Raw genomic sequence first — 24,555 nt, 5'->3', positions numbered from 1 at the left:
CCCGTTCAAAGGCACTTAAATATTTTGTCTTGCTCTTTCACCCTCTGAATGGCACAGATACAATCCCTGCCTCAAAATGGCGCCGGAAGAAATGGCAGCAGTTTTACGTCCGCCCAACCAATTGTGCTATTATGTGTTTTTTTCACGTTATTTGTTTATTTTGTACATAATATTTCTGCAACCGTATCTTACGGCAGAAAAAGTTTCTGGATATCAGGACAGCGATCACTCACCTCGGATTAGACAAAGATTTTTTCTACAACAAAGACAGCGCACAACACATTCTCCAAACACCCCACAGGACCGACATCCCCGCTATTTGCAAGAGGAAACGACGCAGGTACAGAGGTCAAAGAGCCGGATGCCTGGTCAGGGCCCGGAGAAGGCGACTGGGAAAGCTGCCGTTACCGTCAATTCAACTCGCCAAAGTGCAATCATTGGACAATAAATTAGACGAGGTATGATCACGAATATGGCATATTTGTAAACAACAGCTGGTGCACGAAATCTAAGGAAGTCTCTAGATTTTGCTCGCCTGAAGTAGAGTATACTGTGATAAATTGCAGGCCACACTACTTGCCTAGAGAGTTTTCAGCTATACTTTTCGTGGCTGTTAATTTACCACCACAGACAGATGCTGGCACTAAGACCACACTCAGTCAGCTGTATAAGGAAATAAGCAAACAGGAAACCACTCACCCAGAGGCGGCGCTCCTAGTGGCCGGAGACTTTAATGCAGGGAAACTTAAATCAGTTCTACCAAATTTCTATCAACATGTTAAATGTGCAACCAGAGGGAAAACAATTATAGATCACCTATACTCCACACACAGAGACACGTACAAAGCTCTCCCTCGCCCTCCATTTGGAAAATCCGACCACAACTCTATCCTCCTGATTCCTTCTTACAAGCTAAAATTAAAGCAGGAAGCACCAGTGACTCGGCCTATAAAAAAAAGTGGTCAGATAAAGCAGATGCTAAACTACAGGAGTGTTTTGCTATCACAGACTGGAACATATTCCGGGATTCTTCCGGTGGCATTGAGGAGTACACCACATCAGTCACTGGCTTTATCAATAAGTGCATCGAGGACGTCGTCCCCACAGTGACGGTACGCTCATACCCCAACCAGAAGCCATGGATTACAGGAAACATTCGCACTGAACTAAAGGGTAGAGCTGCCACTTTCAAGGCGCGGAACTCTAACCCGGAAGCTTACAAGAAATCCTGCTATGCCCTGCGACGAACCATCAAACAGGCAAAGCGTCAATACAGGGCTAAGATTGAATCACACTACACCGGCTCCGACGCTCGTCTTATGTGGCAGGGCTTGCAAACTATTACAGACTACAACGGGAAGCACAGCTGCGAGCTGCCCAGTGACACGAGCCTACCAGATGAGCTAAATTACTTCTATGCTCGCTTTGAGGCAAGCAACACTGAGGCATGCATGAGAGAATCAGCTGTTCCGGATGACTGTGTGATCACGCTCTCCGTAGCCGACATGAGTAAGACCTTTAAACAGGTCAACATACACAAGGCTGCGGGGCCAGACGGATTACCAGGTCGTGTGCTCCGGGCATGTGCTGAACAACTGGCATGTGTCTTCACTGACATTTTCAACATGTCCCTGATTGAGTCTGTAATACCAACATGTTTCAAGCAGACCACCATAGTCCCTGTGCCCAAGAACACAAAGGCAACCTGCCTAAATGACTACAGACCCGTAGCACTCACATCCGTAGTCAAGAAGTGCTTTGAAAGGTTTGTAATGGCTCACATCAACACCATTATCGCAGAAACCCAAGACCCACTCCAATTTGCATAACGCCCAAACAGATTCACAGATGATGCAATCTCTATTGCACTCCACACTGCCCTTTCCCACCTGGACAAAATGAACACTTGTGTGAGAATGCTATTCATTGACTACAGCTCAGCGTTCAATACTATAGTACCCTCAAAGCTCATCACTAAGCTAAGGATCCTGGGATTAAACACCTCCCTCTGCAACTGGATCCTGGACTTCCTGACGGGCCGCCCCCAGGTGCTGAGGGTAGGTAGCAACACATCTGCCACGCTGATCCTCAACACTGGAGCTCCACAGGGGTGCGTGCTCAGTCCCCTCCTGTACCCCCTGTTCACCCACAATTGCATGGCAAGGCACAACTCCAACACCATCATTAAGTTTGCAGACGACACAACAGTGGTAGGCCTGATCACAGACAATGACGAGACAGCCTATAGGGAGGAGGTCAGAGACCTGGCCATGTGGTGGCAGAATAACAAACTATCCCTCAACGTAACCAAGACTAAGGAGATAATTGTGGACTACAGGAAAGGGAGGACTGAGCACACCCTCATTCTCATGGGGCTGTAGTGGAGCAGGTTGAGAGCTTCAAGTTCCTCGGTGTCCACATCAACAACAAACTATCATGGTCCAAACACACCAAGACAGTCGTGAAGAGGGCACGACAACGCCTATTCCCCCTCAGGAAACTAGAAAGATTTGGCATGGGTCCTGAGATCCTCAAAAGGTTCCACAGCTGCAACATCGAGAGCATCCTGCCTGACTGGTTGCATGACTGCCTGGTACGGCAATTGCTTGGCCTCTGACTGCAAGGCACGACAGAGTATAGTGCGTATGGCCCAGGACATCACTGGGGCTAAGCTGCCTGCCATCCAGGATCTCTATACCAGGCGGTGTCAGAGGAAGGTCCTAAAAATTGTCAAAGACCCCAGCCACCCCAGTCATAGACTGTTCTCTCTACTACCGCATGGCAAGCGGTACTGGAGTGCCAAGGACAAAAAGGCTTCTCAACAGTTTTTACCCCTAAGCCATAAGACTCCTGAACAGATAATCAAATGGCTACCTGGACTATTTGCATGTTGTGCCCCCCCGCAAACCCTCTTTTTACGTTGCTGCTACTCTCTGTTAATCATATATGCATAGTCACTTTAGCTATACATTCATGTACATACTACCTCAATTGGGCCGACCAACCAGTGCTCCTGCACGTTGGCTAACCGGGCTGTCTGCATTGTGTCCCGCCACCCGCCAACCCCTCTTTTACGCTACTGCTACTTTCTGTTCATCATATATGCATAGTCACTTTAACCATATCTACATGTACATACTACCTCAATCAGCCTGACTAGCCGTTGTCTGTATGTAGACTCACTACTTTTATAGCCTCGCTACTGTATATAGCCTGTCTTTTTACTGTTGTTTTATTTATTTACTTACCTATTGTTCACCTAACACCTTTTTTGCACTATTGTTTAGAGCCTGTAAGTAAGCATTTCACTGTAAGGTCTACCTACACCTGTTGTGTTCGGCGCACGTGACAAATAAACTTTGATTTGATTTGTCTCGAGGCTTAAACATCCTTCTTTAACCAGTCTCCTCCCCTTCATCGATACTGATTGAAGTAGATTTAACAGGTGATATCAATAAGGGATCATATCATAGCTTTCACCTGGATTCACCTGGTCAGTCTATGTCATGTTTTGTACACTCGGTGTATAATAGAATTGTGGGTATATTTGTGGACAAAATTCTTACACAACCAAATGGTTAACTGACATATTCTAAAGCACCCACCATCACTGATACATCCATTACACAACCTTCAGTGTGGATGGAGGAAATAAGAAATTAGGAGGGGAAAAATGGGGGAGGGGCGACAGAAAGACAGTTGGCACAGACTGCATGATGATGCTGTCTATGACGAAAGAGGGGGATGGGAGCAGATGACAGGTCCCTCCAGCACGTAGTCTAAGGTACAGTCAGTGCACCTATCCCTCGCTCCCTCCCATCTCTCTCTCGTGCTCTCTTTTTCTCGATCCATCTGTACCCTCCCTCCATCCTCTTCAAATGCATCACAGCCTCCTGCCGAGCCCTCGGCCACTGAAACACTCCGAGCCACGGTCATGTGACATCAGCCTCCAACCACTCTCCAAGGAGCACCAGCAAAAAGAGGGGAGTGTCTCTTTTCCCCCTCTCCTCCCTCCTTTGTCTCCCTCCCTCTCACTGAGTCAGACAGCAGGGTTGTGTGTCTGAAGCAAAGGCTCCATGGAGGGGAGATATCGTCTCTACCAGCGATACATTGCCTGAGAGAGACAGAAGAAAAAAGGATTCCCTTCTTTCTCTCCCTCGTTGAGGAACAGAGGATGAATGGAGAAGCGATGGACATGTCCCTGGAGTCATCATCCCCGGTGGTGGAGCAAGGCACCGTCGGGGGGGTGTCAGCGGCACCAGAACCGGCATCCACAGCAGCAGCCGGTAACGGCTCCCTGCCTCCTCCGCCCACCATGGCCCCAGCCATCCCGCCCTACGTCAAGCTTGGCCTCACCGTGGCCTACACCGTCTTCTACTCTCTCCTCTTTGCCTTCATCTATGCCCAGCTGTGGCTGGTGCTCCGATACCGCCACAAGCGCTTCAGCTACCAGACGGCATTCCTCTTCCTGTGTCTGCTGTGGGCCGCGCTGCGCGCCCTCCTCTTCTCCTTCTACTTCCGCGACTGCGTCACGGCCAACGCGCTGGGTCCCTTCACCTTCTGGCTGCTCTACTGCTTCCCCGTCTGCCTGCAGTTCTTCACGCTAAGCCTCATGAACCTCTACTGCGCCCAGGTGAGGGTGGGCTCCCAGGGGCCACATTGAGGGAATGGGGGGTCTCAGGGGGCCACAAGGCCCAATCTGCCTTTTTTTCAGTCTCAATGTCTAGGTAGTAGTTCAGAGTATTAATATGAATATACATTGATGTGTGAGTGTTGTGTACACAGAATAGCTGTGGACTGGTATTTCTGATTTTGCTGAAATGGTGGCATCCCCAATAAGGGGGATGTACAATCCTATGGGGAAATCTCCCCTAGAAGAGGTAAGTGGTAGGGGGGGTGTGAAGGCAGTAGGGTGGAGGGTAAAGGTATGAAGGCCCGGCAAAGGAAGATTAGTAACGTTTTCCTTATTTAATAGCTTAGCACAGCCATCTCATTGTGCACACAGCATTTAGCAATTGTATATTCATACAACTAGTTATTTACAATATATCATAGCGGGCATCGTGGTGAGGTGTGGGCAGTACGGGTCAGACAAGAAGTCATGCTGCTTTTAGATACACTGAACAAAAATATAAAACGCAACATGCAACAATTTGAAAGATTTGACTGAGTTACAGTTCATTTAAGGAAATCAGTCAAATGAAATCAATTCAGCGGGCCCTAATCTATGGATTTCACATGACTGGGAGTATATATATATATCTGTTGGTCACAAATTCCTTTTAAAAAAAAGGGACGTGGATGAGAAAACCAGTCTAGTATGACCTCATGCAGTGCGACACATCTTCTTCACATAGAGTTGATCAGGTTGTTGGTTGTGGCATGTGGATATTGCCCCACTCCTCTTCGATGGCTGTGCAAAGTTGCTGGATATTGGCGGGAACTGGAGACGCTGTTGTATACGTTAGTCCAGAGCATCCCAAACATGCTCAATGGGTGACATGTCTGGTGAGTATGCAGGCCAAGGAAGAGCTGGGGTCATTTTCAGCTTTCAGGAATTGTGTACAGATCCTTGGGACATGGGGCCGTCCATGCATTATCATGCTGAAACAGGAGGTGATCGTGGCGGATGAATGGCACGACAATGGGCTTCAGGATCTCGTCAGTGGCCTCGGGATCTCGTCTGTGCATTCAAATTGCCATTGAGAAAATGCAATTGTGTTCGTTGTTCGTAGCTTATGCCTGCCCATACCATATCCCCACTGCCACCATAGGGCACTCTGTTCACAACTTTGACATCAGCAATCTATTCGCCCACAAGACGTCTGCCATCTGCACGGTACACTTGAAACCGGGATTGATCCATGAAGAGCATGTGGTCTTCATGGACGTTACACGTGGTCTGCGGTTGTGAGGCAGATTGGATGTATGGCCAAATTCTCTAAAACGACATTGGAGGCGGCTTATGGTATTATTCAATTCTCTGGCAATAGCTCAGGTGGACATTTCTATAGTCAGCATGCCAACCGCACGCTGTGTTGTTTGACAAAACTGCATATTTTAGAGTGCTCTATTTATTGTCGACAGCACAAGGTGCACAAGTGTAATTATGATGCTGTTGAATCAGCTTCTTGATATGCCACACCTGTCAGGTGGATGGATTATCTTGGCAAAGGAGAAATGCTCAATAACATGGAGTAAGCAAATTTGTCCACAAAATTTGAGAGAAAAATGCTTTTCGTGCTAAAGATTTCTGGTATCTTTTATTTCAGCTCATGAAACATGGGACCAACACTTTAGAATGTTGTGTTTATATTTTTGTTCAGTACAGATGATGAATCATTATCAGAGGCACGTAATTAAATGAGATTTTTTTCACATCAGCAGTTGTCCCAAAGTGCTTTACAGTTACCCGGCTTAGACCCTAAAGAGCAAGCAAAGCAGAAGCGAAAGCACAGGACAGGAAAAACTCTCTAGGAGGAAGGAAACCTAAAGAGGAACCCAGCTCAAAAGGGGTGGCCCACAATAGAGACTTACACAGCCGTTGCCTGCAGACGCCAGCAATCACACACTTGCTTGACATCCTCATGCCCACTGCTCTGTATAGAGAGCAATAATACATCTATTGGCAGCATTTGTCTCCCTTCACACATGACTATTAAAGATAATACAGTAGGGCCTCGCTTGTCTGCTGTTAACATCACGTCGTGGTTTTAACTGATAAGAGGTTTGTCTACATGGCGAAAAAGGGGTCCAATTTGTTTGTATTTCTTCGGGATCCCTTCAAATGTATCTAATCTGGAGACAGAATTCATTCATGAACTGGTTCTTCAGCTGAGCGGCCACGTTGTTGATTGTTTCTTGTTGTTTTCTTGGGGGAAAATGTCCAAAGTGTAACTTGCTTTCTGATGTCACCCAAAACAGGTTTACTTCAAGGCAAAGTCCAAGTATACCCCAGAGCTCCTTAAATACAAGTAAGTGGACTGGGTTTTACCCCTCTCTTCCTGTCCACATACAGGACCCTCACATATTTGAAAGGCTGTAACTAGGGCCCAGAGATTTCCGTATCTTTCCTTCCATAGGCTCCCCCTCTATCTGGTCTTCTTGGCGGTCAGTTTTCTCTTCCTGGTGGTCAACCTGGCCTGTGCCCTGCTGGTTAAGATGACCGCCACCGAGGTTAAGACCATTGTCCTGGTCAGAGTCACCATCAACGATACGCTCTTCGTGCTCTGTGCCATCTCGCTGTCCGTCTGCCTTTACAAAGTGGCTAAGATGTCCCTGGCCAGCATATACCTCGAGTCCAAGGTAGGACCTCAGAACTTGTAGATCAGGGGCTGTATGTATCAAGCACCTCAGAGTAGGATTGCTGATCGAGGATCAGCTCTTGCCGGTCCATGCGATCCTAAATCAGCGCTCCTTCTCTGAGACAATTGATACATACAGCCCCAGACTTCCATTAAGATTGACTAAGTCTGCTTCATGCTTTTCTGAAAGTAGGACACAAAGTTTTCTATTTTATTTAACGTCTTTGTATATATTTTGGAGGTGGGAAAATGTGTGAACTCGGTAGCACTAAACGGTGAACCCTCGTAAATACTAATGCTGATTGGTATCACGTTTCAGGGAAGACCCAGATGCAGAGTGTCGAAGTAACAAAGGTTTATTACTAGAACAGGGGGCAGGCAAAACGACAGGTCAAGGGCAGGCAGAGGTCGGTATTCCAGATCAGAGTGCAAACCGTACAGAACGGCAGGCAGAGGTCAATAATCCAGTGAGATGTGACAAGGTACAGAATTGCAGGCAGGCTCAGGGTCAGGGCAGGCAGAATGGTCAAAACCGGGGGGAACGAGAAACAGACAGGAGCGAGGGAAAACGCTGGTAGGCTTGACAAACAAAACGAACTGGCAACAGACAAAGGACATAGGTATAAATACACTGGGGATAATGGGGAAGATGGGTGACACCCGGAGGTGGGTGGAGACAAGAACAAAGACAGGTGAAACAGATCAGGGTGTGACAGATAATAGTTCATGACCATGACCTCCCTCGCCATTGGTTGCAGGGAACGTCGGTGTGTCAGGTGACATTGATTGGCGTCCTGGTGGTTCTGCTGTACGCATCACGGGCCTGCTACAACCTGGTGGTGCTGGCTCTGACCGACATTGAGACCATCAACTCATTCGACTACGACTGGTACAACGTGTCTGACCAGGTAAGGATGACACGCTATCCCAGACACAGAATTAGGGAGAGAAGAGAGAGAGAGAGAGAAAAGAGAAAGTGACAGACAGACACAAACACAGTATATGTGGGACAAAAGTCAAATACATTTCGCCAGACAAAACACAGCCTAACACCAACGATCCACAAATGAGGATCCTCTGGAGGGATAAACACACAAATGCACACTCTTGCTCTGTGCAGGCTGACTTGAGGTCCACTCTGGGGGACGCTGGTTACATCGTGTTCGGGGTGATCCTCTTTGTCTGGGAACTGCTGCCAACCTCCCTGGTGGTTTTCTTCTTCAGGGTCCGCAGGCTGCCACAGGACAGGGTGAGTGTGTGCTCCGGTGACAAGGAGGAGAAGCTTGGAAATGTTTGAATGATTTGTAAAAACGCTTTCATTTAACCAGCCCGCTGTTTACCAGCTAGTTAGTTGTTTCAACAGTAAATACCTAATAATTGCATTGCACTTACACTTCGGTTTCATTGAGATTCATTGAAGCTAGCATCACTATTTAAGCTAATACCATTTGACTCCAGTCAGTTACCAATTGTGTTCAATTCTGAGATAAGTACCAGAAAGTGTCCGTTGCTACACACATAGTTTCTTAGTGAAAACACCAGGTAAGTACCAGCTTAAACTGGGCTCTTAAATAAAGCGTTACCGATTTCTTTATCTTATTCGGTACGCTCTGTCTTTGCAGAGTGGATCAGGGATCCCAAACCACGTGCTCTCTTCCAGAGGTTACTTCTTTGACAACCCCCGTCGGTACGATAGCGACGATGACCTGGCGTGGAGCATCCCTCCTCAGAACAACTCAGCAAGGTACAGTAGTGTCAAGACGGGGATAGATTACTTTCGAGTATGTTTTAGATTTAACAGATATACTGAAAGATAACTACACTGAACCAAAATATAAACACAACATGTAAAGGGTTGGTTTCATGAACTGAAATAAAAGATCCCAGAAATGTTCTATTCGCACCAAAACCTTATTTCTCTCAAATGTTGTGCACAAATTTGTTTTACATCCCTGTTAGTGAGCATTTCTCCTTTGCCAAGATAATCCATCCACTTGACAGGTGTGTCATATGAAGAAGCTGACTAAACAGCATGATCATTACACAGGTTCACCTTTTGCTGGGAGAATTGAATGTTAATTTCTATACCATAAGCCGCCTCTAATGTTTTAGAGAATTTGGCAGTATGTCCAACAGGCCTCATAAATGCAGACCGTGTGTGTGGCGACGGGGTTATGGTATGGGCAGGCATAAGCTACAGAAAACAAACACAATTGCATTTTATCAATGGCAATTTGAATGCACAAAAATGCTTTGAGATCCTGAGGTCCATTGTGAGGCCCATTTTTTTTTTTTTTTTTTTTTTTTTTAAGTTATCAGTGAAAAACCGATGCATATCTGTATTCCCAGTCATGTGAAATCCTTAGAGATTGGGGCTTAAAGGAATTTATTTCAATTGACCGATTTCCTCATATGAACTGTAACTCAGTCAAATGTATGAAATTGTTGCATGTTTTGCGTTTATATTTTTTGTTCAGTAATAATAATAGTAACTCAAAGATTTGTTTATCTTTTGTGCCATAGCCTAGTTACAGACTGCTACGACTGGGGCAGCCGCAACAGCAGTTTCACTGTACAAACGGGGACAGACGAACAACGGTTGGCACCGGTGACGGGAGAGCTCCATCCATACTGAGACTTAACAAGTCCAGGGTAGGGGGTCAATTCCATTTCAATTCATTCAAATTCAGAATTTTCCAAATTGAAAAGCAAAAAAAAAAATGGTATTGACCCTAACTCTGAACCAGTCCACACTGCACTGTACAGCACCGCAATGCACTTTGTAAACTTTGACACTTCTTGACAGAATCTGTATTTTGTCCATCATCAGCCACCATATTGCATTAGTCACTTAGTGATAATGTAGACCAGTGGTTCCAAAACTATTTCACTCGGGGCCCCCCTTCCATCATTGGGGAACATCCCGTTAGCCGACATGGGCTAGTTGATCTGGACATTTGTGACAAGTTATAAAATAGCGCTAAGGTATTCAATGACTGACATGACAAGAGGAAAACTGATGATACACTACTCAAAATTGTGCCTTGTGCATTCTACTATAACAACTTTCAAAAGTAAGTTGAAAGTCAGACTGAGTTCCTTAAAAACAAAAAAAACTTTTTTTAATTTTTTTTTTTTAAACTCTGCATCCCCCTATCGACCACCCCACAGTTTGGGAACCAGCTAGACATTGTAGAAAGTCATCTAGAAAACCTGTGAAATAAACCCATATTATAAGCTAGCACTAAGTCATGCACAAACATATACATCAAGGTAGTTGACCTTAGACACTATCAATATACTAAAGCCTGTATAGAACGATGACACAAATTTAAAAAATCATGTCATATCTATATCCACAGTAAATATGACTATGAACATACATTAATTTATTGTCGGTGTGATGGTGAAAAAGATGGATTCTATATTTCTAACAGGATGTTTTTAATGTAATGGAGAAAGTTTCACTGACCAGATGCTCTATTTATTTGTCTGCTTTTCTGTCTGTGGATGTATCGTGATCGGTATTGACACATAACCATGAATAAAAGGACATTTTGGGTGTGACACTCAATGTGAGGATATCCTACTGTTCTTGATTTAGTCACTAGATGAAACGGAATTGTACCCCAACATTGTCTACAATTTACTTTATGATCGGAAAGGTCAGAACAAGTCCCAATAACAGAACCCTTTTCATGGTTTATTGGTAAAAATGACTTACAAATATTAAATTAAGCATATGTAGAGCAGGTGTATTCAAATTTTACCTTACGAGGTCCAGAGCCTGCTGGTTTTCTATTCTACCTGAATTAATTGCACCCACTTAGTGTCCCAGGTCTAACTCAGTCCCTGATTAAGGGGGAACAATGAATTGAGTTGAGTTTGAGGGGTATATAGTATACCTTTCTGTTACGGTGAGGTCAAATAGTATTGTTCTGAAAGTGTTTATACATAATGGATCATGGTACAAATCTGAAAAAGATGCATAAAAAGTTTTGAATGACAACCAGAAATATTTATTCCTCTGTTCAAATAAATATAATCAAACAAGAATACACATCAATACAGGTGCAACTAATTATATAATCATACAGCTTTGAAAAAAGTTCTGTCATTTTCCTTTTACAAATAGTACAGCTTTCTGGGTATTCTGAATATGTTAAAGGCGGAGAAAGCAGAAGAGCGTGGAGATCATTGGAGACAAAATGGTGAATTTCATCCAAGAAAGCAGGCTCAAGCTTTTTTGGAACTTTTAAGGCAGACAAGTGGATTGCACAGGACGTTCTGGGGTTTTAGAAAGCATGCGAGGCCCAGACAGACACACATGCTTTCCCTCTAAGATAAAATATTATCTTGTCTATTTCCTTCATTTTAAGCAAAGGAACAGCTTGTTCAATCTCCATAGCATTCACATTCACGGCGACATTAGCGTTGCTCTTTATGTTAGCATAAGCGTTAGCTAGCTAGCACTTGACTCAAATCCTACTTACTGGACCCCATGTCTACCTTTGTTTGAGATTTTCTTTTACAAAAATGTGATACAAAGTACTACCCCGGTATTGTCTGGCTACCAATAGTTTGATCTTTACACATAAGGCGAACCTCACTTGCAACATTTTCTAACCAATGTTACCGAAGGGGGTGATGATGCACAAACTAAAAACTTATATGGTGGAAAAACTCAATGTGCTTTGACACGATAGAAAAGCAAAAAGGCAACAGAAAATCTTTGGTCCACATGGTGAAATACCTACTTCAGACAGAAATCAAACATGTATAGTGTGTGGAACGTTAGGGCTGTTTTCCTAAAGAAGTTAAACACGCTTCATGTTATGTTTCCTTGCCACGATACTAACGAGTATCGCCATACTGGTATCGTCCCAGTCCTGAAGGGCGTGACAGTATAAAAAGGTTGTGTGACGTTAAATGCCATTACGTGTATCCATTTTGAATTGATTTACATGGCAAGCTCACCAAGTCACCCCAGTGAACTTGACCATCACGGGGGAACAAACCCCCACTGCTTGTTTCGAGTTGCTTCTTCTCACACCATTGGCTACATTCTCCATTATACTTTAACAGTACTCTTCTCCAACATGGCAGCATCACAGCATGACAGCTTATTTAAGTGAACTATGAAACAAATACTGGCGTGGCTTTTCATTGCCATGGAAACACCTCTTACACATTTGGGATTGCCATCACCCTGGCTCGTCTCGACTTTCATAAAACCAATAAAATACGAATAAAACACCAGGAACCGTTCTGCCACCAAATAGAATAGGTATGAGAAAAGTAAATGCAAGCGTATCGTGGCCAACAGATACCCAATCTGTAAATTGTTCTTTTTTTTCACATTTAAATGAGGCTTTATATAATATGATGCGCAGAAAGACTGGATTGCCAAATGGAGATGTTAAAACACCCCTTAAACAGCACAGTTAAATGCACAGACAAAAGCAAAAGCAGACATAGTCACTCACATAGGCGTTCTTTCAACCGATGCACTAACTCACACAGAGAAAAAGGTTACACCTCTAGGATAGGAAAAAGCAGCTGCGCTTATCAAGTTTATGCTCGTAAAAGTACGGAATGAATTCTAGTTCTCGTTGTCCCTAGTTCTCGTTATCATTTAGCTGCAACTGGCGATCAACGACAAACAAGTATTCTCACACACACACACCTTCAATAACACACTCGCACAGACACACACACCCACACTCACTCAAGGATGGGTTTAGCTCACAACCAATATGCCTGACATAGTGTACACTTTCATCCACAAAAGTAGTAACAATGAAAGGAAACAGAGGTACAGATTTCTCAGACTTAAGAGTGTCGTTGCTCTCTGGAAAGGAAGAGGAGAGAAGGAGAGTTGTACATAGAGGAAGAAGGAAGGAGGAGGGGATGGGGGTTCAGTGTCGATCCTGAAGTCCCTGAACTTGATCTTATTCTGGGGAGGAATAAGACTATTGCAGTTCCCTCTGGGTTGGCTCCACCTGGTGGCCGGGAGGTGGTAGTGCTGTTGGGGGGGTGTTACCTCTTCTCCTTCAGCAAGGCGCGGAAACTATGGAGCTGGTGGATGCTTGTGGAGAGCCTAGGGGGAGAAACAGAGAAGGGGGAGGAGTTGGGGAGAGAAAGAGATTGTGAAACTATTTAAGACAATGTATACAATATTTACTAAATGTATGTCATGCTAATAGTAATTTGAAATTGTGAGACAGAGAAAGAGCGAGTGAGAACGAGTTAGATGCTAACATTACTTGAATCACCGGTCATGAGGCCAAAGGTGTTCATTACGCACCAAAGGGAACAAAAGGGACTGAAACAGAAGGACTACCTGGATTTGTCCAGCATGAAATGGTCATTTTCATTTTCCGTTTTAAAACGTTTTCCCATTGTGTGCTCTAATGAACACAACCCAGTTTCCAAAGCAGTAGTATCAACCATAAAGACACAATGTGTATAAAAGTGGTATTAACCTCCCAAAGCCGTTGAGCAAGGCCACTATCTCCTGGCGTGTCAGCTGGAAACCCTTAGAGGGGCTGTGTTCCGGCAGGTTCTTGATCTCCTTCTCAGAGAAGAGGATCTTCAACGCCGTGCCCAGCCCTTGGGTCTGCAATGGGAGGGTTGGGGGAGCCATGGGTTAATCATGTGAGAAAGCCTGAGATCTCACACACGCCAATCCATGATCCCATGTGGTTTATTGGCAACAAGGTTTCATGAGCGTATAATTTAAATGTTTCTCAATCCTGGTCCTGCACACTTTTGATTAAACTAATCAACTCATCATCAAGCCTTTGATTAGCGGAATCAGGTGTGTTATTGTTAGGGCAAAAACAAAAATGTTCCCTGAGTCCCCAGGACCAGGACTGGAAAACACTGATCTAAGGGCTGAAACCGCAGCAGTTTGGTGGCACCTTAATTGGGGAGGACAGTTTTGTGGTAATGACTGGAACGGAGTAAGAGAAAGGGCAACAAATACATCAAACACATGGTTTCCAGGTGTTTTATGCCATTCTATTTGCGCCATTCCGGTCATTATTATGAGTCGTGGCTTGTGGCTAAAACATTGTCGCCCCATAAACCACATGGGAGCGTGGATTTCAATGTGCGGAGTGGAGTCTCTTTTTACCTTATGAAAGTATTTGATATCCAGCAAATGCTCAGAAACATTGGATGTGGATACTGGTATGTAATATTTAAATGCATCATCAGATCGAACATTGTCCCACGATATAGGGTACAATTCCATATCGTTTCTTCCTCTTGACTGTACTCAAAATCCATTGGTTTTGGTTATTCTCCTAAGGGTATTGTTACTGCTTATAAATGGTGCCCCTGTGTTATGTGCCGGGATCAACTTGAAATCAGAGAAGTATTCTTTTAGTTAAATCTTCATACATCAAGAATTTAAGATATATTTTCTACAGTATGTATTAAACTGAAGGGAGTTGCACTGTAATTTGCAAATTAACTAAATAACACTGATATGCAGAGAAATGAAAAATTGTCTGACCACATCTACAAATAGCACTGCCTGCCCACTTATTGCATAACAGCTAACTACTGCACAGCAAAACGGGTAACTACCGCTAAAAATAACCACGTGTCCACAGGAGGCAGGACAAGAGTCCCAAAATGGCATACCTGTAGCTTCCCCCAGAGTCGACATTTACTGCAGCCCACACAGTCCATGATCCGGGAAATGTTTTTAAAATGTAGCCGGAATTCCTCCTGGGAAAACAGGGAGAGAGAGAGAGACGGGAATGTTTCAGGCTTTGCTTCCTGTGGGGGTACGAGTTAGGCTCAATGTGGATAAATAGCCTGCAAACACCTGCATTCATTCAGTATCATTTGAACAGATTTAGTCAATCAGTGCGGCTGAGGAATCAAACACACATACACTCGCACCAAGTCAGTTGTCATTAGCTTTTAGCTTAGCTATTATGACTTCATGTCAGCCTTAGAAGATGGCGCTGGAGGGGATGGCTGTAGTTTTATGGGCTCTTAAACAACATTGCTATTTGTTTGTAACTTATTTTGTACATAATGTTGCTGCTACAGTCTCTTATGACCGAAAAGAGCTTCTGGACAGCAGAACAGCGATTACTCACCTTGAACTGGGCAAATAATTTTTCTTGAATGAGTCAGACGAGAGGGATTTACTCCACACACCTGAACAGGCCCTCATCCCTATCATTCACAGGAGAAAGAGATCGGGGTGCCTTGTGAGGATCTGGCGACGAGCGGCTAATCTGCCTTTGCCATCGGTACTATTGGCCAACGTACAATCACTGGATAATAAAGTGGACAAACTACAAGCACGTATATCCTACCAACAGGATATTAAAAACAAATATCTTACGTTCCACCGAGCCATTGTTGAACGACGACATGAATAACATACAGCTGGCGGGTTATACACTGTATCGGCAGGATAGAACAGCAGCCGGTAAGACAAGGGGTGGCAGTCTAAGTATATTTGTAAACAACAGCTGGTGCACAATATCTAAGGAAGTCTCAAGGTTTTGCTGAGGTAGAGTATCTCATGATGTAGACCACGCCATCTGCCAAGAGAGTTTTCATCTATATTCTTTGTAGCCCTCTATTTACTAAGACAGCACTCAATGGGCTGTATACGGCCATAATCAAACAGGAAAACACTCATCCAGAGGTGGCGCTCCAGGTGGCTGGGGACTTTAATGCAGGGAAACTTAAATCTGTTCTACCTCATTTCTACCAGCATGTCACAACCAGAGGAAAAACAACTTATAACCCGAAAGCTTATAAGAAATCCCGCTATGCCCTCCGACGAGCCATCAAACAGGCAAAGCATCAATACAGGACTACGATCGAATTGTACAACACTGGCTCCAACACTCGTCGGATGTGGCAGGGCTTGCAAACTATTACAGACTACAAAGGGAAGCACAGCCAGGAGCTGCCCAGTGACACGAGCCTACCAGATGAGCAAAATTAATTCTATGCTCGCTTCGAGGCAAGTAACACTGAAACATGGATGAGAGCATCAGCTGTTCCCGACAACTGTGTGATTACGCTCTCCGCAGCCGATGTAAGTAAGACCTTTAAACAGATCAACATTCATAAGGTAGCAGGGCCAGACGGATTACCAGGCAGGACGTGTACTCCGGCAATGCGCTGAAAAACTGGCACGTGTCTTCACTGACATTTTCAACCTCTCCCTGTCTAAGTCCGTAATACCAACATGTTTCAAGCAGACCACCATAGTCCCTGTCCCCAAGAACACTAAGGTAACCTGCCTAAATGACTACTGATCCGTAGCACTCACATTTGTAGCTCTGAAGTGCTTTGAAAGGCTGGTCATGGCTCACAAACATTATTATCGCAGAAACCCTAAAACCACTCCAATTTGCATACCGCCCCAACAGATGACACAATCTCTATTGCACTCCACACTGCCCTTTCACACCTGGATAAAAGGAACACCTATGTGAGAATGCTATTCTTCGACTACAGCTCAGCATTCAACACCATAGTGCCCTCAAAGCTCATCACTAAGTTAACGACCCTGGCACTAAACACTACTCTCTGCAACTGGATCCTGAACTTCCCGACGGGCCGCCCCCAGGTGGTAAGGGTACACATCCGCCACGCTGATCCTCAACAAAAGGGCCCCTCAGGGGTGCGTGCTCAGTCCCCTCCTGTACTCCCTGCTCACTCATGACTGCACAGCCAGGCACAACTCAAGCACCATAATTACAGTGTTTGATCCGACAAGACTCATCCCCTTACACTGTGTATACATTTACATTTAAGTCATTTAGCAGACGCTCTTATCCAGAGCGACTTACAAATTGGACACAACAGTGTTAGGCCTGATCAACGACAAGACAGCCTATAGGGAGGAGGTCAGAGACCTGGCCTGAACATCTAATCAAATGGTGGTGCCAGGACAACAACCTCTCCCTCAACATGATCAAGACAAAGGAGGACTCTGAGCACGTCCCCATTCTCATTGTTACTTTTATTAAAACTTTTTGGAGGGCTGTAGAGGAGCAGGTTGAGTATTTGATTTTAAATTCAAGTTCCTTGGTGTCCACATCACCAACAAACTAACATGGTCCAAGCACTCATGACAAAACCTATTCCCCCTCAGGAGACTGAAAAGATTTGGCATGGGTTCTCAGATCCTAAAGGCCCTAAAAATTGTCAAAGACTCCAGCCACCCTAGTCATAAACTGTTCTCTCTGCTACCTCACAGCAAATGGTACCGGAGCGCCAAGTCTAGGTCCAAGAGGCTTCTAAACAGCTTTTACCACCAAGCCATAAGACTCCTGAACATCTAATCAAATGGCTACCCAGACTATTTGCATTGCTGTTTTCCCCCAATCAGACAGGACCCTCTTTTACACTGACAGTAGTCTAGCAACTCTCTGTTATTATCTATGCAAGGTCACATTAATAACTCTACCTACATGTACATATTATCCCAATTACCTCTACTAACTGGTTTCCCTGCACTCTTGACTCTGTACCGGTACCCACTGTATATAGCCTCGCTATTGTTATTTTACTGCTGCTCTTGAATTATTTGTTACTTTTATTAAAACTTTTTGGAGGTCTTTTTCTTAAAACTGCATTGTTGGTTAAGTAAGTAAGCATGTCACTAAGGTTGTATTCAGCGCATGTGACAAATACAAATGTATTTGATTTTAAATGTACAATATGTAGGCCTACTTGCCCATATCTTGGAAGTGTCAAGTCAAGTTCAATGGACGCATCAAAATCATTACACAGTGTATAAAACCACTGTCTGTTGACCGAATACTGGCCCATTTGATTAGCCACTCGTGCAGTGAGCTAGCACAAAAATCTGCATAGACACATCTGCTCTCCACAGTCCAAATAGACCCACTGTACAAGACCCACTGTACAAAGCTATGCTAGGGACCAAACCATTGAGATAGGGGTCAAACCTATTCTAGGACTGGGCTTATGGCACATATCAGCATGTTAGTACTAACAGTGAAATGAAAGTGAGATGTGTGGACTCACCTTCAACATTTTTGCTTCGATCTTCTGCCCAGCAAACATGGACTTCTCGTCAAAGTGCATTGGGAAAGCTCTGGGAGACGAGAACAGGCAGTTATTTCGAAGCCAAGTCAATATCCCCTCTAATTCACAATCAAAACCGAACACCTGAACTGAAACTCATGGTCTCATTGAAGCCCTAGAGTTCAGTAGCACGAATGATCCTTAAGACCTCAATTGGTATTGTGGCCTGGTTGTTCTAGCTGTAATGCTCTACAGTGTTGGCATAGGTTTGAATCTAGCCTACTGCCTTTTGACACAACCTCGCTCTATCGTTCTTCACGGTCACCCTCCTCTCTCACTATCTCTTCTATAAATAGAAAAAAAATCACTTAAAAAAAATATATGTTAAAAAAAAATGTACTAACTTGGTCTCGTTGAAGAACTGCAGCAGTAACTCTTTGGAGGCTTGGTCCTCTTGACGGTCGCCCGTGTACAGGTTGACGAAGGCTCGATCAAAGTAGGGCGCCACCTTGGAGAGGGCACGCAGCTCGATCAGGTAGAGAAAGTAGAGGTTCTTAAGGCGACGCGTGCCCTCGCCCTTGGTCTCGGCCGGGTCGAAGCGCTGGCGGAACTCCTGCACATTGGGGCCCCACAGGGACTTGCCCCAGTCCTCTGACAAGAACAGAGAGAGTGAATAGTGAGGGTTACATAGACGTTGGCACGACTGATGACGTTGGGGTGAAAAACTGGGACCACTGATTTAGAAACCTTTATGAATTGATGTAACGAAGAAGTAAACACACATTGAATCAGTTATAGAATGATAAAACAGACCCATATGAAAGTATTCCAATACAAGAACACTTACAAAAGAAAATGTTAAATTGGTTTTACACAAACACCAATGCTCCACACACATTACTACACCCACCACCCAAATTGCCATGGTTCGTCATCCAAATTGTCATGACTCGAGGGGCTTCTTCTATTCTAAGAATTATAATTCTATGACCATATAACGCTGGTGACTGTTTTGACATCTATAGAGAGGAAGTGGTTTGTTTTTCCTACCGGCCAATAGGTACTCTGCACACAGGTGGATGTTTATGCTGCTGTGGAGACCAGATATGAGCCGGTAGAACACCCTCTTCTCCAAACACAGACCTAGAGGGGAGGAAGGGTTGAAAAAGAGAGCGAGAAAGAGTATGTAGAGGAGTGATGGGAAGAGAGAGGGGGGAGGGTGAGGGTGAGAGAAAGAGAGGAGAAAAGAAGAAAGCTTGAGATACGCACATCACTATTTCAGAAATAGTCTGCCATCACTGTGTGTGTGTGAGTCGTCGACTCAACGCATTTGAGTGACTAGAGTCCCCTCTCTTGGTCCAGTAAGTGTGTCTGCACGTCACGGGACATTCACAACAAAGGCTTATTTCATAGTCTTCTCTATACTAGAGCAAAGGAATGGAACTGTGTATGGTTTCTTTGTAGCCCACCCAAAGAAGTTTCCACCACTATTGTGTGCCTGAACAAAAACACCTTAATGAAGGCATACAAAGAGGGTGCTTTTTTTGGGCATCCTTTTCCCTATATAGTGCACTACTTTTGACCAGAGTCCCCCAAATGTAGTGCAGCACTACATAGAGAATAGGGTGCCATTTGGGACGCACAGGACGCAACCTGAGAGATGTTGAAAACCCATTATACAAGAAAAAAAAGTTGGAGAGAGTCTCGGCTGAATTGGTTTGGATGCGAGTGGCTGTTCTGAGTGGTGTGGTTAAGGGGCATTCGACGATGACATGTAACATTCAAGTGATTCTGAAATGGACTAAATAACAAATAACTAAAATAATCCCATTCTAGTGGAATTCATTTAGAAGTTTCTACTTGTCCTGTGGCGTCCCATACAGGGAAATGACTATAAAGTGTAACAGTGCTGAACAAAGATGTGCCAATGCTTCATTCCAAAATATATTGTGTGTTTAAAGTGAAAATAATGCTAATTTGAAGAGATTTTAAACAAATCATTTGATGAAAAAAAAAAAAAAGTTACCTTCCAGCCAGTTGTAAAAGCCTTCGCCTGCACGGATACAAGACGACAACAGGCCTTGTGTCAGTTTGCATTCATGAAAGCATATTATAAATAGCACAATTCAATATACATAGATTAACATGCATAGATTCCAACTTACCATCATCATCTCCTCCTATGGGAATGAAAAAAAAACACAAAAGGGAGAGGAGGACAAAGGCATGTTACACAGGCACTGTAGGCTATTGGCCAGGTCGCAGTTGCAAATGAGAACTTGTTCTCAACTAGCCTACCTGGTTAAATAGAGGTGAAATAAAAAAATATTAATATTACACATGCATGAGGACGCGCATGCACGCACACACACAAACCCACACTGACTTCTGGAGGGGAACACTGTACAGTATTTACTTAGAAATAACTCAAGTAACACTACAAGGAAAACATGAACAAAAGCCATGCTATCATTATTACCATCAATGATCTAGTACCAGCAGGTAAGCTGATAGAGAGGACATGATCTATTACACAGAAGCTGAATATGCACACACACATCTCTGGAAATTATTCTGGAAAACTAGCAATAAATAACCATTTATATAGTTCATAATTAATATATTGGTTATTAAAAATATAACAACTATTATTATAACCTAATAGTGAAATGAAAGCATGTGAATACACAGGGCAAACGTAAAACAAAACTAGCTGTTGGCTTCAGATTGTAAAACACCCTGAGAAGGAAAATGGAGACAAGACAATCCATAATGGTGAAGGCCGTAAGCAAGAAGAGCCTCTCTTACCTCTGGGCGGAACCAGTGGGTTAAGGGGCCGGTACACTGATCTGGGCCTGCAAACCACAAACAATGGACAATCAGACACTATACTCCATGGATTTATCAAAATGACATACAGTCAGGTCCATAATTATTGGCACACTTGGTTCGATCCCGGGCTGTATCACAACCGGCCGTGATCGGGAGTCCCATAGGGCGGCGCACAATTGGCCCAGCATCGTCCTGGTTAGGGTTTTGCCGGTGTAGGCAGTCATTGTGAATACAAATTTGTTCTTACAAGCAAAAATGAGCAAAAACAACACTATAAAATTACATAAATACTGAGCTATATTCTTTGTTAAAAAAAAGGGAAATTATATTATTTTATACTAACACAGTTGATGATTGGCATGCCTGTTTTTAATAGTATAGCACCCTCTCCTTGCAAGGATAACGGCACTGAAGGTTTCTCTAAAATGCTTTGAGATTGGAGAAAGCGTTGGGAGGGATCTTAGACCATTCCTCCATACAGAATCTTTAAAGATCATTCTCCTGCTCTTATGGACTGCCCTCTTCAACTCAAAGCACAGGATTTCATTGGGGTTCAAGTCTGGAGGCAGATGGCCATTGCAAAATGTTGATTCTGTGGTCAAGTAACCATTTCCTTGTAGATTTTGATTAGTGCTTGGGTTTATAGTCTTGCTGGAAAATCCCTCAAATGGATTATAAGACTATAAACCCAACCAGGTTTTTTGGCACAAATGTCAGAATAAAGTTGGTAAAGTTCATGATGCCGTTGACCTTAAAAAGGGTATCAGGACCAGTGGAAGCAAAACAGCCCCATAACATCAACAATACACCACCAAATTTTACCATAGGTATGAGGTACTTTATTACATATGCGTCCCTTTTTTGATGCCAAACACCCAGCACTGGGGTGCGTGGCCAAAGAGCTCTATTTTCATGTCATCTGACCATAGCTCCGCCTAAGAGTTCGATAAACGGCATTGTGACTTGGATTGGAACCGGTGCTATGGTCAAATGACATAAAAATAGAGCTCTTTGGCCACACACACCAGTGGTGGTTTTGGAAAACAGAAGCATGTGCAGAAAAGTACCTTGTACCTGCAGTAAAATATGGTGGTGGATCTTTGATGAACACATGCCAATAATTATGGACCTGACTGTACATCAGACCATCGTAGAGAGGGAAGAAATTGAAATATTTTAGCTAGCTACAAATTAGGGAACATGTCGCTTATGTGGTGTGTGTGTGAGTGGGCTGTGCACGAGTAGGCATGGGAGAGATTTAGTTCATCTGTGTGTAAAACTGCATTCAGGGGCACGTAAAAATAAAAGTATATCTTTTTTTTATACCTTTACTTAACTAGGCAAGTCAGTTAAGAACAAATTCTTATTTTCAATGACGGCCTAGGAACAGTGGGTTAACTGCCTGTTCAGGGGCAGAACGACAGATTTGTACCTTGTCAGCTCGGGGATCTGAACTTGCAACCTTTCAGTTACTAGTTCAATGGTCTAACCACTAGGCTACCCTGCCGCCCCGAGGCTATGTTCTGTCCCCAAACAAGGCAGTTAACTCACTGTTCCTAGGCCGTCATTAAAAAAATAGGAATTTGTTCTTAACTGACTTTCCTAGTTAAATAAAGGTTAAAAAAAATTAAAATGTACAAAAGTTGATTTTGTGTGTGTCTCACTTGAAGCAGTTCTCCTCGTAGATGCTGTTCCACACTCTCCAGGCTGAGGGGCCCTTGTAGCCAGTGTAGCGCTCCGGGTTTAGAAGCAGGTCCACATAGTCTGCATCTGGTGACGTCTCATCTGACAGAAGGTGTGAGAAAGAATGAGAGAACATTGGGATGAATGGATAGATGAATCCCTTTCACTATTGCGATACACCTTATCAAATGTATCTTGTCAATGTTAAAGGGGTATTTGTTAAAGGGGAATTTCACACATTTGCACACACTGTATACAGATTTTCTATTGTGTTATTGACTGTACGTTAGTTTATCCCACGTGTAACTGTGCTTTTGTCGCACTGCTTTGCTTTCTCTTGGCCAGGTAAATGAGAGCTTGTTCTCAACTGGCCTACCTGGTTAAAGAAAGGTGAATGATTTTAATTTAATTTTAATATAAAAGTTTGTCAGATGTTTTCACACCTCGAAAGTGACTGTCAAAGACCAAAATGCATTACTGCCCTGCTACACTACATGCACATTATTTGCAGACCATGAGAAGCTCCTATTATGTAAGAAGCGTGGCTTCACGAGAGTCTCGCGTTGGTGAACGTATAATCTCAGACACTCAGAAATAAAATATTTTGCAATTCCACAGACAATTGAGTCAGATGCTCGATGATGTTCTGGGGGGAGACGTGTCAGAAGATATTCTAAACGACACTAGCAAAGTCTCCACCTCTCTAAAGCGTATAATTAAGCGTATAATTAAATAATTGAGCGTATAATTAAGCTCTGGTTAAAGTTTCAAGATTCATCGCATAGAGTCATCGCGAGAACAATTTATAAAAGTGGTTCTTGCACACTGGACTAAAGTTCTACTTCCAGTGTAGCAGGTAAAAACATACTGTTTCTGCAACTCCCCACTCTAGCGCCAATGCTAGAAGAAATACACCAGCCTCAATCCCATATGAATGGAAAAGATAGGCACTGTCTAAAAAGAGCATTGAAGTGGAAGAACAGTGGGCCTTTACCATCCAGCTCACAGAAGTGGTCCTGTGCGTCATCGTGCCGGGCCCAGTCCTCAAAGGCCTCTTTACTATAGTTACTATAGGAGAGAGGAGGAGCAAAAGTAATACAGCAACCAAAAGCATCGGACAAAGCTTTCATTCATCTGAAATAACCACTATATTTTGGAGTGTTGGTTTAGTGGTTTCTTATCAAAGCTTATGCCCATGTATGTATGAGGCCTTTTAGGGACGTAGCATGCGTGTGCTCTTACCTCAGGGTGCTGTTAATTGCCCCCAGGTCTTGGGCTTGTTCACAATCTACTATGTCTGTGTTGGCGTTGGCCACCTGGGAATACTGGCCACAAGGATAGAAAGAGAAAAGAGCATTAGCTAGATAAAATAAGCTAACTTTAAAGTAAAAATGGGTAGCCTAAGAAAAATGCTCCACCTGGGTAGTTCAATTTGATTTCAATCACTTTTTGATGGCACCCCTTGTGATTTGAACAAAACTTTCCATACATATTTGCCCATGGTTTACTTTTTGGACCTGAATGCCAAAACAGATAAAGGTGTTCAAAGTTTAACCATTTCACATGCTCTCACTACTGGTGTCCCCAAGGGCTCAGTTCTAGGCCCCCTCTTTTCTCTCTATACACCAAGTCACTCGGCTCTATCATATCCTCTTATGGTCTCCCCTATCATTGTTATGCAGATAACACACAA

At 43.8% G+C, this 24,555-nt stretch overlaps 2 protein-coding genes across 3 annotated transcripts in view; one reads left to right on the top strand and one right to left on the bottom strand.

Moving 5' to 3' along the window:
• Positions 1-3,763: 3,763 nt before the first annotated feature.
• LOC118365022 (G protein-coupled receptor 137Ba-like) lies at positions 3,764-11,551 on the top strand. The gene is made up of 7 exons (XM_035746915.2): positions 3,764-4,633; positions 6,925-6,974; positions 7,083-7,305; positions 8,063-8,212; positions 8,425-8,553; positions 8,927-9,048; positions 9,828-11,551. Exons 1-7 carry the CDS (start codon positions 4,175-4,177, stop codon positions 9,937-9,939), a joined length of 1,245 nt encoding a protein of 414 aa, XP_035602808.1. The 5' UTR covers positions 3,764-4,174; the 3' UTR covers positions 9,940-11,551.
• LOC118365020 (ERO1-like protein beta) overlaps positions 11,298-24,555 on the bottom strand; it is a 34,486-nt gene continuing 21,228 nt past the window's right edge. For both annotated transcript variants that reach the window (XM_035746912.1, XM_035746913.2), the window contains exons 5-16: positions 24,105-24,187; positions 23,857-23,930; positions 22,844-22,964; positions 21,156-21,202; positions 20,513-20,527; positions 20,374-20,400; positions 19,398-19,490; positions 18,752-18,998; positions 18,348-18,417; positions 14,958-15,044; positions 13,790-13,923; positions 11,298-13,404 (exon numbers count right to left, since the gene is read on the bottom strand). In XM_035746912.1, the coding sequence (XP_035602805.1) occupies positions 13,344-13,404; positions 13,790-13,923; positions 14,958-15,044; positions 18,348-18,417; positions 18,752-18,998; positions 19,398-19,490; positions 20,374-20,400; positions 20,513-20,527; positions 21,156-21,202; positions 22,844-22,964; positions 23,857-23,930; positions 24,105-24,187 (1,059 nt within the window). In that variant the 3' untranslated portion in view covers positions 11,298-13,343. The remainder of the gene's footprint in view (positions 13,405-13,789; positions 13,924-14,957; positions 15,045-18,347; positions 18,418-18,751; positions 18,999-19,397; positions 19,491-20,373; positions 20,401-20,512; positions 20,528-21,155; positions 21,203-22,843; positions 22,965-23,856; positions 23,931-24,104; positions 24,188-24,555) is intronic.

The sequence above is a fragment of the Oncorhynchus keta genome, chromosome 32 (assembly GCF_023373465.1).
Source record: "Oncorhynchus keta strain PuntledgeMale-10-30-2019 chromosome 32, Oket_V2, whole genome shotgun sequence".
NCBI lineage: Eukaryota > Metazoa > Chordata > Actinopteri > Salmoniformes > Salmonidae > Oncorhynchus > Oncorhynchus keta.
Note: the sequence above shows the minus strand (reverse complement) of the source record. Positions and strands in the feature narration are given on the sequence as shown.